The sequence below is a fragment of the Tetranychus urticae genome, chromosome 1, assembly GCF_039701765.1.
Source record: "Tetranychus urticae isolate SD_2017Ah chromosome 1, NJAU_TeUrti_SD_1.0, whole genome shotgun sequence".
NCBI classification, from domain to species: Eukaryota; Metazoa; Arthropoda; class Arachnida; order Trombidiformes; family Tetranychidae; genus Tetranychus; species Tetranychus urticae.
Window position 1 is genome coordinate 8,994,017 of NC_142958.1, and position 14,065 is coordinate 9,008,081.

The 14,065-nt window shown below is 32.7% G+C and overlaps 1 protein-coding gene across 18 annotated transcripts in view; it reads left to right on the top strand.

The window, feature by feature from the left end:
- LOC107365449 (uncharacterized) overlaps nucleotides 1-14,065 on the top strand; it is a 46,099-nt gene that overhangs the window by 12,368 nt on the left and 19,666 nt on the right. The window contains exons 10-23 of one of the 18 annotated variants that reach the window (XM_025161509.2): nucleotides 107-124; nucleotides 469-693; nucleotides 791-954; nucleotides 1,026-1,240; nucleotides 3,345-3,564; nucleotides 5,177-5,273; nucleotides 5,342-5,892; nucleotides 6,370-6,770; nucleotides 6,843-6,939; nucleotides 7,051-7,251; nucleotides 7,539-7,658; nucleotides 7,940-8,245; nucleotides 9,368-9,478; nucleotides 11,960-12,055. In XM_025161509.2, coding sequence (XP_025017277.2) covers nucleotides 107-124; nucleotides 469-693; nucleotides 791-954; nucleotides 1,026-1,240; nucleotides 3,345-3,564; nucleotides 5,177-5,273; nucleotides 5,342-5,892; nucleotides 6,370-6,770; nucleotides 6,843-6,939; nucleotides 7,051-7,251; nucleotides 7,539-7,658; nucleotides 7,940-8,245; nucleotides 9,368-9,478; nucleotides 11,960-12,055 — 2,822 coding nt within the window. The remainder of the gene's footprint in view (nucleotides 1-106; nucleotides 125-468; nucleotides 694-790; nucleotides 955-1,025; nucleotides 1,241-3,344; nucleotides 3,565-5,176; nucleotides 5,274-5,341; nucleotides 5,893-6,369; nucleotides 6,771-6,842; nucleotides 6,940-7,050; nucleotides 7,252-7,538; nucleotides 7,659-7,939; nucleotides 8,246-9,367; nucleotides 9,479-11,959; nucleotides 12,056-14,065) is intronic. The other 17 variants (XM_025161510.2, XM_015932941.3, XM_025161512.2 and 14 more) reach the window with 17 other exon arrangements.

Genomic DNA, 14,065 nt, shown 5'->3' on the forward strand with positions numbered 1-14,065 from the left:
CTTAATGAAAACACCATGTTTGTTACTAATTGTTATCTCTCTTCTTCTTCCTCCTTAACTAAACTGCAATTTGCACGAAATAAAATATTTTGATTGTTTATTACAGACGATTAAAGTGGAAAACGTAAGTTTCCTTGCCACCCTTACGGTTTATTTTATCCTTAATTTACAATCAACTAACAATTAACCAAACCAAATCTATTCACGCATCTTTTTTGTTTCAATAATTAATACATCATCTTTCAATTTTTTTCACTTTTATTCAATTTCTGTTTGATTCAATGTACTTAATCAAACCAACCATAAGTTGCGTTAAATTAATTTAACATCAACGTTGATTGATTTCAGTCATTTGGTTGTTTTGGTCATTTACGTTTTTTTTCATTTCTTGTATTTTATTTTTGGAAGGAATTCACTGATTTTTATTTCTATTTTTAACTCAATTTTGCTTTTCAATTATTCCAACAGGTTCCTTGTGAGCTTTATGGTTGACGCTCGTGGTGGAGCCATGAGAGGTTGTCGTCACTCAGGAGTCCGAATAATTATTCCACCTCGTAAAGCTCCGATGCCCATGAGGATTACTTGTCGTTATCTGAAGAAGGAGAAGTTGATTCATCCTCCACCTTTGATGGAAGGTGAAGCCTGTGCTTCAAGAATTTTGGAAGTTGGCCCTTCAGGAGCTAAATTTTTAGGGTAATTATTATTATCCTACAATCCACAAAAACAATTGTCACAACCGCTATTGTCTAATCTCACCTCAACAACAATTATCTGTCTTGTTTTCCTTTAGGCCTGTGATTATTGAGGTTCCACATTTTGCATCAATGAGAGGAAGAGAGCGTGAGATTATCATCTTGAGAAGTGACGATGGAGAGAACTGGAAAGAGCACACTTTAGAAGCTTCAGAGGAAGCTGTTCGAGATATTCTTAATGAAAGTTTCCAAGGAGATTCAGGTCAGTTTCAATAATTGGTCTGGAAATTGTGTTCTTATTAAACTAATTGTATCTCGTCTTATCCAAAACAGACTTAAATGCCTTGGAACCAGAATTTTCATCGGATCGTATTACTCGCATATTGACAACGGACTTCCCTCAATATTTTGCTATTATTACCCGAATCCGTCAAGAAGTGAATGCCATGGGACCAGAAGGAGGAATGGTTAATTCATCGGTTGTTCCTCAAGTTCAAGCAATTTTCCCTGCCGGAGCTCTCACTAAGAAGATCAAAGTTGGACTCCAGGTAGGAAAAAATAAGAATGGAAATGAATCTGAAGATGATAATGAAGATGAAACTAAGGGTAGAAAGCGAAAGAGTAGATTGAGTTCATTTGGATTGGGTTTAAAAAAACGGTTAGGCCGAGGCAATAAAAAGGCAAAACCATCAGCATCAACTACAAAAGATTTGACAATTTCCTCTCCAATCACAGTTTTGTCAACTTCTAATCAATTGGAAGAATCAACAAAAATGGAATTATCAGAAGATGAAAATATTGTCCAGTCATCATCAAAATCAATAACAACAACAACAATTGCTCCTAGTGAACCTCAAATTGAAACTAAAATCTCATCAAATCATGTTTCCACTCCTGAACCATTAGTTGTCACCTCTGATGGTGCAAATGTCTCTGAACCTCGATGTTCAACATCAACCTCAGCAAAATCAGCCAGTTCTTCTGATTGCAAGAAAAAAGATAAATCTCGATTGCGAACCAATCGAACTGAGCTTTCTCATGCTAGCAATTGTTTCGCTGAATTTGTTCGAGTAACAATGCCTAATCTGGATCTATTTGCACGAATGATTTAAATTACTCCGCCCTGTCAATCTCTTTAGTATTTAACAAAGTGATTCCCAGCACTTTACCCACTGACCAGATTGAACCCACAGCTAATTATTTTTATTAATCAGCCTTTTTTGTTTTCTTAGCATTTAGCTGCTAGTAATCAAGTAATCATATAACCAGTTGACCAATCTAAATGCCTTAATGTGGTTGTATTGATAGATTGAAATGATACGAATGAAATAAGCTAAAGTCTAATCATTTAGAATCAGTTAGAAGCAACCAAATTGAAATCATCAAAAGTCATATTCAACATCACTCCGAATTATATTTCACTAAAATCCATCTTTTTATCCTTTCTAGATCTCAACAAATTAGTACAATAATTTAAAAAATTAAGCTAATTTCACACTTAACGTTTGTTAAACCACAATCACACGTAGTTTTAAAACATTTTTGCCAAAAAGCATTATCATGAAACATATCAAACAAACCAAAAAACGTAAAATACTCTCGAGTGTTTACACTAAACAGCTTCTTGATCTCATTCCGATTATTCAATTTAAAACAATTGTTTAATCACAAGTCTGGTGTGTTAATAACTCTTTTTAGTTGATCTCTATGTGATACCTTTCCTTTATAACCATTAATTAATTCACCCATTCATTAGCTAATTTACTCATCTTTCACCAAATACTTGAAACGACACAATACAAAACTCACTAGTCAAAGAAACCAAAGAATCAATATTGTATCATTTTGAAATGAACCTTTTACCAAACCCTTTAGTTTCTTAATTTAGCATAAACTCCTATCAGTCTAAATTTATCCTTGTACTAATTTTTACTTACTAGTCATAGACTTGAACCTCCTCTTGAGCTCATTTTGTCAATTACTTTTAACCATAATTGTTGTTGTTGTTACTTGATTCATTTTAAACCCTTTACTTACATTTATTCCGTTCATGTTATTTAAATCATCTCATTTCAATACAAATATGATTTAAATATATATTGTGCACAATTTATCGGTATAAATAATTTTAAATACTCATTAACTAACATGAATAACATTTTTCTTTGAAAACTAACTCTATGTCAATATTGACTGTTTCAATTGTATTACTGTTAACCTACTAATAAAGAGACTAACTCAATTTAAATACACAAATAATTATTTAACCTTTACTAACACCAACCCCAAGTCCATTAACGTATTAAATTGACTAATGAAAACCAAATGGGAATCACTGATGAAAAACAATTAATGATGTTATGATAAGGAATTGGTATTGCCTTTTGAAAACAGTTTGGATGATGAGAGGAAGGGAAACTGGTAGAGAATCAAGTTAATTTACTAATTAGTAAATGAATAGCAATTTAAATCTTGATGAACATTCTCTATCTGCTCTCATTTTTCTACCCTTTATTTTATTGTAAAAAAATGTCATTTTTATTTTTCGTTTTCATTTGTTTTCTTTCACTTTTTGTTTAATTACTCATTGATGCAAATTTGCTCACTCTTTTTGTCTTTTTTATCCTCACCTCTCTACCTCACTGTTTTCAGGCTCAACCGATTGCCTCTGAATTGGTTGCTAAAATGTTAGGTAATCGTGTTGCCGTGAGTCCAATTGTTACGGTGGAACCTCGTCGACGTAAATTTCATAAGCCAATCACATTGACCATACCTGTACCTCAAGCAGCTACTAGAGGAATGATTAACAGTTACACTGGAGATACACCAACATTAAGATTGCTTTGCAGTATAACAGGTAGTACAAAGTCAGGTTTGTCCTCCCTTTGATCTATGCTCATAATTAAATAAATGTCGATTTTAACCTTTAATCTAAAAACAACAAAACACCCACGAAAAGGTTCAACTGATACAAGAATGTGATTTACATTTATCATTCTTTATCTTCTCTATCCTCTTCACTACTTGTCCTCACTAGCATTTACAAGCAATAACTTTTCATCCTCCAAACCTTTCCAGCTTTTCATCCAATTAATTCACTTGTCTTTCAAGATATAAAATACCTTTTGTTTTCCGTTTACTCACAATATTCATTGATATCCATTTTCAAAACACAGGAATCATTAAATTATCATTTTAAATTATAAGCTATATTTGGAAAGTTCAAAGTGTCAAGATTTATTCTTCTTCCTCATCTTTTCTTTACTGTAACAATGCTTGTCAATCCAATGGATTTTTCCTCATATTTGCTTCCATTTATCAAAGGAGGTTACTTTTGCCAATTTGAATGTTTGCCTGAGAATCTGGTTTGTCATTGCACCAGAATAGTCTTACACTGGATGCCAAGTAGTCCATGGACTCATTTTATGTTAAATTGTTTACTTTAATCGTAATCAGGTTTCAGATGAATCACCATGATTTATTCTCACCTTTTTAGACACAATAACAATCATTTCATCACAAAAGGTTCATTTTTTTCGTAGATTCATGTCAGATGAAATTTGAGACGAAATGTTTTGATTTTATGCTTTTCTCTGATGTCGTTGACCTTTTACATTTGTGTTTAAAAATACTTCAAATGAAATGCACAAAGTTGAACTCTTCAGAAAATAGAGTTTTCAGAAAGTTGCTCGTTGAGTTTGATTCACCTGGAAGTTTCACTTTGATTCTTTTAATTAAATAAATCAAATGTTGGATGAAAAGTTGGCTTGGATTTTATCTTTTTAATCTAAATCTGTCTTCAGTTCAACCTTAAGGACTACCAAGTTTTAACCTTTGATAATTTTTGTTGAAATCTTTTAATGAATCTTCATTTTAATCCGTCTTGAGTATGAAACATTTCTTGATTAAACTGTGTTTTAATTGCTTGCTTTGCTTCAACAAATGTTAGCTTCACAAATCTTGGCATTTACATGAATAACAAATCAATAATTGCTGTTTAAGTTATATTTTTTCATTGATTTTACTTTTTACTTTATTTGCGATTCCTTAAACAACTCAATCCTAACAATTATCCCAATAACTAACTGGTTTTAATCATTAATTTTGTTGACCGATTGTTTTAATTAATTTATGTTTTTTATTTTATTTTTATTATTTAATTGAGCTTATTTCATCAAGGGAAGACTCACCTGGTTAAAACCGACTGATTTAGACATTAATTGTTAGACAAAAAATGCATTATTGGAAAGGTGGTTCGTTCAAGTCAAAACAAATTATTAAATTCAAGTTGATTACTCAAGCCAACACATAATACCTCTGAACAGTTGCATTTTAATTACAATTTTACCGTTTTTTTCTTTATAAACGCTTATAATGAAATTATAATTTCTAAATTCACTTTGAACGAAAAACCTTGCTCATCGTGATTTTCAATTGCCAATTCAATTGTATTCTAACTCCGTCTTTTTTTCAATTCAATTCAGGAGGAACATCTAAAGCTCAATGGGAAGATGTAACTGGATCTACACCTCTATCTTTTGTCAACAATTGTGTTTCATTTACAACTACGGTCTCAGCAAGGTAAGTCAATTGATCAATTCAAATGTGTTTAGTGTTTTTATTTCAATCGTTTGTTTATTCATTTACAGATTTTGGTTAATGGATTGTCGTCAAGTCAATGAAGCTACCAAATATGCTACTGACCTTTACCGAGAAGCAACTGCTGTTCCATTTATGTCTAAATTTGTTGTTTTTGCTAAACGCCATGATCCTGCTGAAGCTCAAATGAGAATCTTCTGTATGACCGATGATAAAGAAGATAAAACGTTAGAACATCAAGAACAATTTACTGAAACTGCAAAAAGTCGTGATGTTGAGGTGTTGGAAGGTAAACCTCAATACCTTGAGTTTGCTGGCAATTTGGTTCCAGTAACAAAGTCTGGTGAACAATTAAATCTTACCTTTAATGCTTTCCGTGAGAATAGGCTTCCCTTTTTGATTAGAGTACGAGATTCATCTCAAGAACCTTTTGGTAAAATTGCCTTTATGAAAGAACCGAGAAAAACTCGAGGTGAACCTCCACAAGTGCCAATATGCAACCTCAACATCAAATTACCAGACACAATTGTGGAAGAGGAACCATTAAATAATCACAATGATGTCCAAATAATCAGAGAGACCATCCAAAGATCAGCAATAGGTGATTAACTGCCAACCAATCGCGAACAATCAACTGTTGCCAATTAAATCATCAAGTACCGATAGCTCCGATTCATCAAATTGGGTGCTGATACTGTTGATCCATTTATATTATTTATAGCTAAATATCAGATGGATTATTAGTTAACTACCTCTTTAAAGATTTAAAATTTAATCTTGATTCTAATTGCTTTTACAAATGTTTTATACTTTATGAGTGCTTTTCACTGCTGACTAGTTGACTTTTGACTTTTAATATTTTCTAATAAGCAAATATTTCTGTTTTTTTCATATTTTCAGTCTTCTTGTGCTTAATAAAATCAGAGCTATCGATACATGATATTTTGTTTTGTTTTGTTTTATCATTTTTTGTTAATTATTGATGAATTTGATAGTTTCTTTCCATTAGTTCAACTTATGACAACTGTCTCACCTATTTCTATGTATTTTTCTTTGATTTCTTGAATATATCATGCAGATGATGATATTATTTTGAACGCCGATCCATCAATAATGCAAATGGGACAAGATTTAGCCAAAGACTGGATTAAAGTTGCCTCTCATCTTGATCTTGATCCTGGTGATACAGAAAAGATTAAGAAACAATTTGCTAACCAAGAAAGTGAACAAGCCACAGCAATGTTGTATTCAATTAATCTTAAAAAGTCATTATTCAATAACAAAGATCTTTGCAAAGCTTTATGGGACATTGGAAGGAAAGATTTGGTCACCAAATATTATCCCAACCATAGTCAATATTTAGCTGAATATGGAATCAAATTAAACGGTAAATTAGATGAAGCAAATGAAATAATAAAAAGCTCAAAAGGTCTTCCAACTGAACGTGAAGTTGCATTCGATGATAAAGATATTATGAAGGTAAATAATTCAATTCAATATTTATGTTTCTCATGATTCTCATGTTTATTTTTTTTTCGTCTTTTTTCTCAGGACGCTGAATCAATGGAGGAAAGTGAAGGAGAAAGTGTTGGAGTAAATGTACCCACAGCAGCAGCTAATAATAAAGTGTCTCTTCAAGAAGCCAGAGGTAATTGATTGAGTCATTTTAATTTGATGAGTTATCAGTTGATCTGCCTATTTTTTGGTTATTATCATTATTATTTTTGGTTGATAAATTATATATAATATTGTAATTAAGGGCAAGAAGATGAAGAAAGGGAAACAGCGGTTAAACAATACCTGAAATATTTGGAAGACGAGGATCGTGAAGATTCGGAAGAAAGAGCTGCATATAGAGGAGAAAAATCAACTCCAAATGAATTATACATAATTAAAGAAGAAATTCAAGTTCCAACTGGTGATCCTGTTATTGATACTACTGATGGTGATAAAAGTTCCAGTAAGATTATTGTTATATTTAGTCAACATTAGATGTTTCCATTTTGCTAACCAACTAGGTAGAAACGATAGCTATCGCTCGTTGTCCTCGGTCACTCGTTACATTGTCTGTTGGGATACTTTGTGTTTATCGTTTTCGTTTGTTTTTCGTAGCGTTTTCATTTTCTTTTGTCTTTTGTGCCCATAAATGCTGCATTCGTCGTCACTTTTAATTGTATTTTGCTTTTTTTTTATTTACTTTTCATGCTCATTTGCTTGCTTTCGTTATCCAACCCCTGCTCTTGCCAGTCCCTGAACCCACCTATGAAGCTGAATCGCAAATAAAGACCGAGGAAAAGGTTGAATTTACCGATGAAGGTGGCTTGACTCACTCCATTACTCAAGTCACAAAGACCACAATCATTCAAGGTAAACAGTCAAAGTGATTATCAAAGGAGTAATTGGCTAACATAAGTAACATTCAAAAGTCGCTCAACTGCTACATAACCATTGATCACCAGGCAGCTTCTTATCCAGCTTAACAGATTAGATTTCACAAATTTACAAATCAACTAAACCCTTGCTCTGTCTAACAATTTTCGTACAAGCATGCTTATTTAATGGCATTATATTTCTTTTAACAAATTATTCTCATAAAATTAATTGTTTGAAATGATTTTAATCAAAATTTTCTCAATTCTCTCCAATAGAAGTTGAAGATCAAATCCAAGCATCAGTTCAACAACGTCTTCAACAACAACAACCCCAATCACAGCAACAGCAACAACTTTTAGAATCTGGTAAACCTCTTGAAAGCGAAACATGGCAATCGGGTGAACAGGATACTAGTCAAGTATCAGTTTCGAGTTTGCCTGAGGATGAAAAGTCTGAGCCGACAACAGCGACAGTATCTAGTGCAACCACGACAACGACTAACGCAAGTGAAAATGCCGTTTCTTCCCGCATTGCAAGTGTCACCGAAGAGCCTGGAACCAAAATAACTGTTGAACAAAATGGTGAGTGGTTAACTAATCAATACATGGATTGTTTACTATCTAAGCTATTTAATGAATTCTGGGCAACTGGAAAGTATTCACCTTAATGATTCTTTTCGATTGCCCATCGATGACTGACCAATTTAGATTATCCCTTTATTTTACCGTTTTTTGCCTTTATTTTGTTTTCCTTTTCCACTTTTTTTATCTGTTAACTGCTATCATTTTTTGATTAAATTTAATTGCTTGTTGCTAGTATTCATAGATGTCTAATACGATTGTTAATCTTACCAAATCACTAGATTGATTTACTAATCATTTGCTTGAAATTCTAGTTCTGTTATTCAGAGCATTGTGTGTGTATTTTTTGTTACTTTATCAACCCTTCTTTTGACTTTACTCTTACTTTGAAAAAGCCTTTAATTGTATTTGATCAATCAATCTTTCGAGAGTTTATTCATCCAATCAATTAATCAACAATTTACAAGTTTCATACAATATGTTGAGAAATTGAATTTAAACCTTTTCCTTTGATTTCTTACTCTTGTTGAATAAAAATAAACATTTAGCATTAAGCATTTTGTGATTGAAATTAAAAATTCCATCGATACAATGTTTATTCCAAGCTTAATACATGTGAATATCTTGATTGATTTCTTCCATCCGATTTCAAGAAAAAAGTTCAATGTGCATTATTTTGTGAGAAAAGAATCTCGTCTTTTATTGAAAGCGTCTGACACTTGGGTCACAAAAATCAGGGTTCAGCTTCAAGTGTTTGTCAAGGGTTAATCTGAACCATGGCTCAATCTTATTTTTATTTTCTTTAGTCTACAGCAAGTGTCTTTAAACAATCAGAATAATTTGCTCAATCATGTTGACATTTTGTGCCATTACATGTCGTGTTACAAGTTATTTGAATGAGTTGAAAACTCCAATCCAAAACAAAACTCTGCTTCTCTTTATCTGTGTTATTCAATTCCCATTGAATGCAATGTTTTTTATTTATTTCAAATTATCAACCCAAATATCATTTGATTATTTGAACCACAAACCACATTTGGTTTGCTAAACAAATCAATAAAAAAGCAATTTGTATATTTACTTTGCCTTCTTCGGGGCTATTCTAACCCCTTCCTGATTTAGGAAACTCAGATAAAGAGGAATACCAATTGATTGCGGAGTCTATTCTTCGTCAAGTTTATGATGAGGTTTTTGAACTTATTCGTACCAAGAAGATCACAATTGACGATAAAGGTAAGCCTCTCGTAGTGGGTAGATTAAACTGATCAATTCCTCATCCGAATCCTCGTCGTAACAAAAGTGCTTATTGCTTTTTTCAACTTTAATATCACTTTCCTTTGACTTGTATGTTGGCTATTTGAGCTTTAAACTGATGTTAAATCAATCAGAATTAACATGAAAATTCAATAATAATGAAGCTGATGCCTCTTTCAATGAGCAAATAACTGTTTTCGCATTTGCTTCTCTTCCATTTATTGGATCTTGTTTTTGTCCAGCCAATTCTCAAACCAAAATTTCTCTTTTCTCTGCTATTTTCATTGTTTACAAATTTATTGAACCTTATTAATTCGTCTTCATGTTTCCATTGATTTCTCTCTTTTGAAGCCTTTATCATTTCAATTCAGGATTAACTCTTTTCTTGCCTTTTATAACTTTGACTAAAAATCTTGAAACTTGTTTCTGCAGCTCTGACTCTTCTAACGCTTATCGATGCAATTTTCATCTTCTATACTTTGCTGGCTTCACGGCAACCTTACAAATTATTAATAGTTTTGATGGTTACTGTCTATTCCTGAACTCCATTTGCTTTCATTGTTGCATTCACTGTCATTCATGATTGTTGGACTTTTAAAATTTTGATCAATTAAACTCAATGACCAGTTTTAATTTATCTCTGTTTCTTGATTTCGGTGCTGTTCTCTTCAGTTTCAATCATTTAGAGTTCATCTTTTCCTTTAAATAATTTGCATTCATCTTTAAATTTGGCTTTCTTTGATTGCCTTTAAGATGAGGCGAAGAGGAATTAAAAAAGGACCAAATAATCACAGAGGTGATGAAGAAGATGATTCAGGTTGCAACTCTGAATCACGAAATATATTAGCTGTGCCTGTCGACGACTATGACAATCTAACTGATTGTGAAGAGTTTTATGATGATGATACTGATGATGTGAAACGACGATCATCTCACTGTTTTTCTGCAAGTGAAGATGATCGCAATGGCGAATATTTAACCGACATTGAATATTCTTCCGACGAAGATGATTGTCCATCAAAACAGCCTGAAACAAGTAGCCAAGTTCCTCGTCGCAGTGCTAAAGAGATTTCCCTTTACATCCAAAGAGTCTTGGGACGACCTTTGAGAGCTGTTACTTGTTTCAAGGAACGGGAACAAGGAGGAACATTGATTCAAACTGAACAAGTTGATTGTGAAGATGAAGCCACTGATGATGAAGCTTCACGCTGTGATGAACTTCCAGTCGATATTCCTGAATCTTCACCAGATTCTGAAATGTCGGATATTGAAGCTTCAGACATTGACTCCGATACTGAGGACGATACAGATCGAAGTCATAATAATAATGAATCCAACATTATTGATGATTATTTGCAAGGCCATTTTGCTCGACTTTCTTCGACTGACCACGATTCTCGAGGTAAAAGGAACAGTGAAATTGACGAATCTCTTTTAGCGCCAGGCATTGTTGTGTCCAAATGTGGTGAACATGCATCTGATGCTTCACACCCTGTAACTGAAGAGGAAATACTGTCTGAACGAGAAGTTTCTCACAAGCCTGCCAATGTTCGCTCCAAACGACGAATAACTCGTGGACAGTTTGCGAAACAAAGCAACTATTTGACTGCAAGTTTACCTACAGTGGGACAAGGTGAAACAGATTCTGAATCGGAATCTGATGGAAGACAATTCATTCGATCATCATTTCAACAATACAATTCTAGATCGATGAACCAAGACGATGATGTTTCACCCGAAGCTCAGGATAACCTTTCCAATCTTCCTTCTACTGATTCAGAATCCTTTGAATTGGAAGATGAAGATGCTCCTTTAAACGACGATTTTCAATCGGATTCTGCATCAGTAGAATCTGAAAAAAGGCCAAAAGATGTGAAAATTGTCAGTCAAATCTCGTCAGAAGAGATTATTGATTAAAAGTGTCCTTTAAATAAACTCTAAATTAGTATTGTTGATCAATAATCCTTATTTTGTTGCTGATTTCACTGAAGCTTATAATCCATTGAATATCTTATTCTCAATCCTTTACAATCTAATTATCGTCTCATAGATGCTACTTCATTTGATTAACAATTTATTTTCAAATACTTGCTGTGATTTACTTTAATCAATCTGTTTCCATTTATCAAGTCCAACCATTCGCCTGCTATTGATTGTTCATTGAAAACAAATGCTAAAATGATTAAATACCTTTAATTTGTTACAAACTGGCTTTGTTCAATTTAAACTAATAACTGTCTTTGCATTAGCTAACAATTAACCAAATAATCAATCGTCATCTAATCTTAAACCAGTTCCAAGAACTGTTTATTGCTGCGTTTGCCATTTTATCATTTCTCATTTATCATTTGATTTGCTAATTCTTAATTTAAGCCTAAACTATTCAATACATTTAATTTTGTGATAAAAAAATAATCAGTAAATTGTCATCATTTTTTTTCTTCTTTTTTTTGTCTACAGAATGGTTTGAAACTGAAGCCTCCGGTGATGTTGTTCACATAATAGAGCAAAGCACGACCTGTGAAAGAAACGAGGATAAAAGTGTTAAGGAAGAAAGTAAGTAACCTTTCATCCAGAGGTTACCAAAAATCTGATTAATCAAATTACAGTTAAATATTGAAAAAACGATAACGCACCATCCAATATCCATCCGCACATGAATAATTTACCCGCCAGATGAACATTTATCCCTTTCTGAGTAAACAATTGACGGTCTCCAAAAGGTTTAGACTCAATCTTGATCTAGAAAATTAGACAATTTACCCAAAAAGCAGAAAAAGTCAATTTGATCCATTTTATAGATACAAGTCTATTATATTGATGATTATTTTGGTTCCAAGTTTATCAGATTACATTGTTAGTATCATTCAACATGTTAAATGGTTAGCGTCTTAACTTGTTAACAAAAAAATTCAAAATTAGAATCAAAACAATCCCAATAACATTATTTATTTGAGCTTATTGCATAGATCTCTACTTTAAATCTCTAATACTAACTTAACTAATCAATTAAATGCTAACAATTAATTGCTCAATTTAGAGCTCGAAAAATATGCTTTAATATCGCCTTAGTCTTGAAGACCATTTTAGCGGAAAAACCAGTTGAATGATACAACAAGATATTTCAATCTTTACATTACTCTATTATTAACATTGATATTATCCTACTTGTTTCGTCTTGGCGATCGTTTTTTGTCATTAAACAAACACAAAATTATTTAATTAAATCATTCAACCTTTACCCTAAACTATCCTCACATTTTATCTGGAAAAATATTGAAAAAGAAGTGCTTTGTTCTGTAGGCAAGACGAATGAGCGTACGCTTTGTGACCTTTTCTTTCTTTCTGTTTACCTGTTTGCCTGTCTTTCTTTTGCTTTACCTTTTCTGTCTCAATTGTCTTAAACGAACCTCATTCCTTGCCGATCAATCTCTAATAAATATATATATAAATTAAACAAAATATATATTAAACTAAATTAGAAGTTAATTTTTTCATCAAAAATAACAAAATACTTTACCGACATTCATTTCGGAAAAAGCAAGCAACAGTTGAATCCACCAGCAGGATTTGTGGTCATTGAGTCAGACTCAGGCTTTTGTGGTTAGTGATGTCGTTGCTGTCGTCTTCAGTTGAACCCTTTTCCAACTAAAATTTAATTTCATCATTAACCATTCCTGTTGACCTTTGATTTCACCCTTCAGTCCTTCCAAGTAACAAATGACTTAACTGCATGATTTTTCAGTTCCATTAAACCTACTTGTTCCCACTCTCGTCTTGCTTTCATTTTCATTGTTTTTTTAAAATCCAAATCAATGGGATTCGCAAATTTAATGGACTTGCAGATTCAGACTTTTGCTTGCACTTTTCACCAGCGACTGCATGAAATGTCGTTTCTTTTATTCATTATGTGCTTCTGCTTGCGTCTATTTTTTGTGCTTTCATTTTGCTTTTTTCCAGCATGCCATTTTATTACTGTATCATCACCAGAATACAGTTAATGAACAACCTTTTGCCCATCTGCTCGGAGAATCACCACCATCAACCAACACCGACCAATCAGCCCTCCAATTGAACCAAGTTTCCAAAAGAACCAGAAAAGCCTTTGGATTCATCTTTTCTGCCCACGTCAACACTCAATCAAATGATTTCATCCTTTTATTTATTTTGTTTGTTAATGCCCTGGTTGTCCAATTATTTTATCATTTCTTTCTTTTTTGGTCCTCAATCCTTTATTCCCTTAAATTAAATAACTGATGAAATAAAATTATTATTGCATCGATTTGATTTGTTCCCAATAAACTTTACTTTGCATGATTATATTTTATTTGCCTGTTTCATTTCAAAAAATGCATTTAATTTACTTGCCTGAATAAGTTAAATCTTTTTATCCATTGGTCTTGGGACTTGTCATGGTTTCCAATCATTTCATCAAATGACAAAATTTCAAAGCTTGAATTTAAATTGCAACTTAAAACCTTTAAATTGAATTTTGCATCTCAATTCATTCATTCATGTTTCCAGTTAAAATGACACCAACCAAAGACGACGGTGATGATAATAACT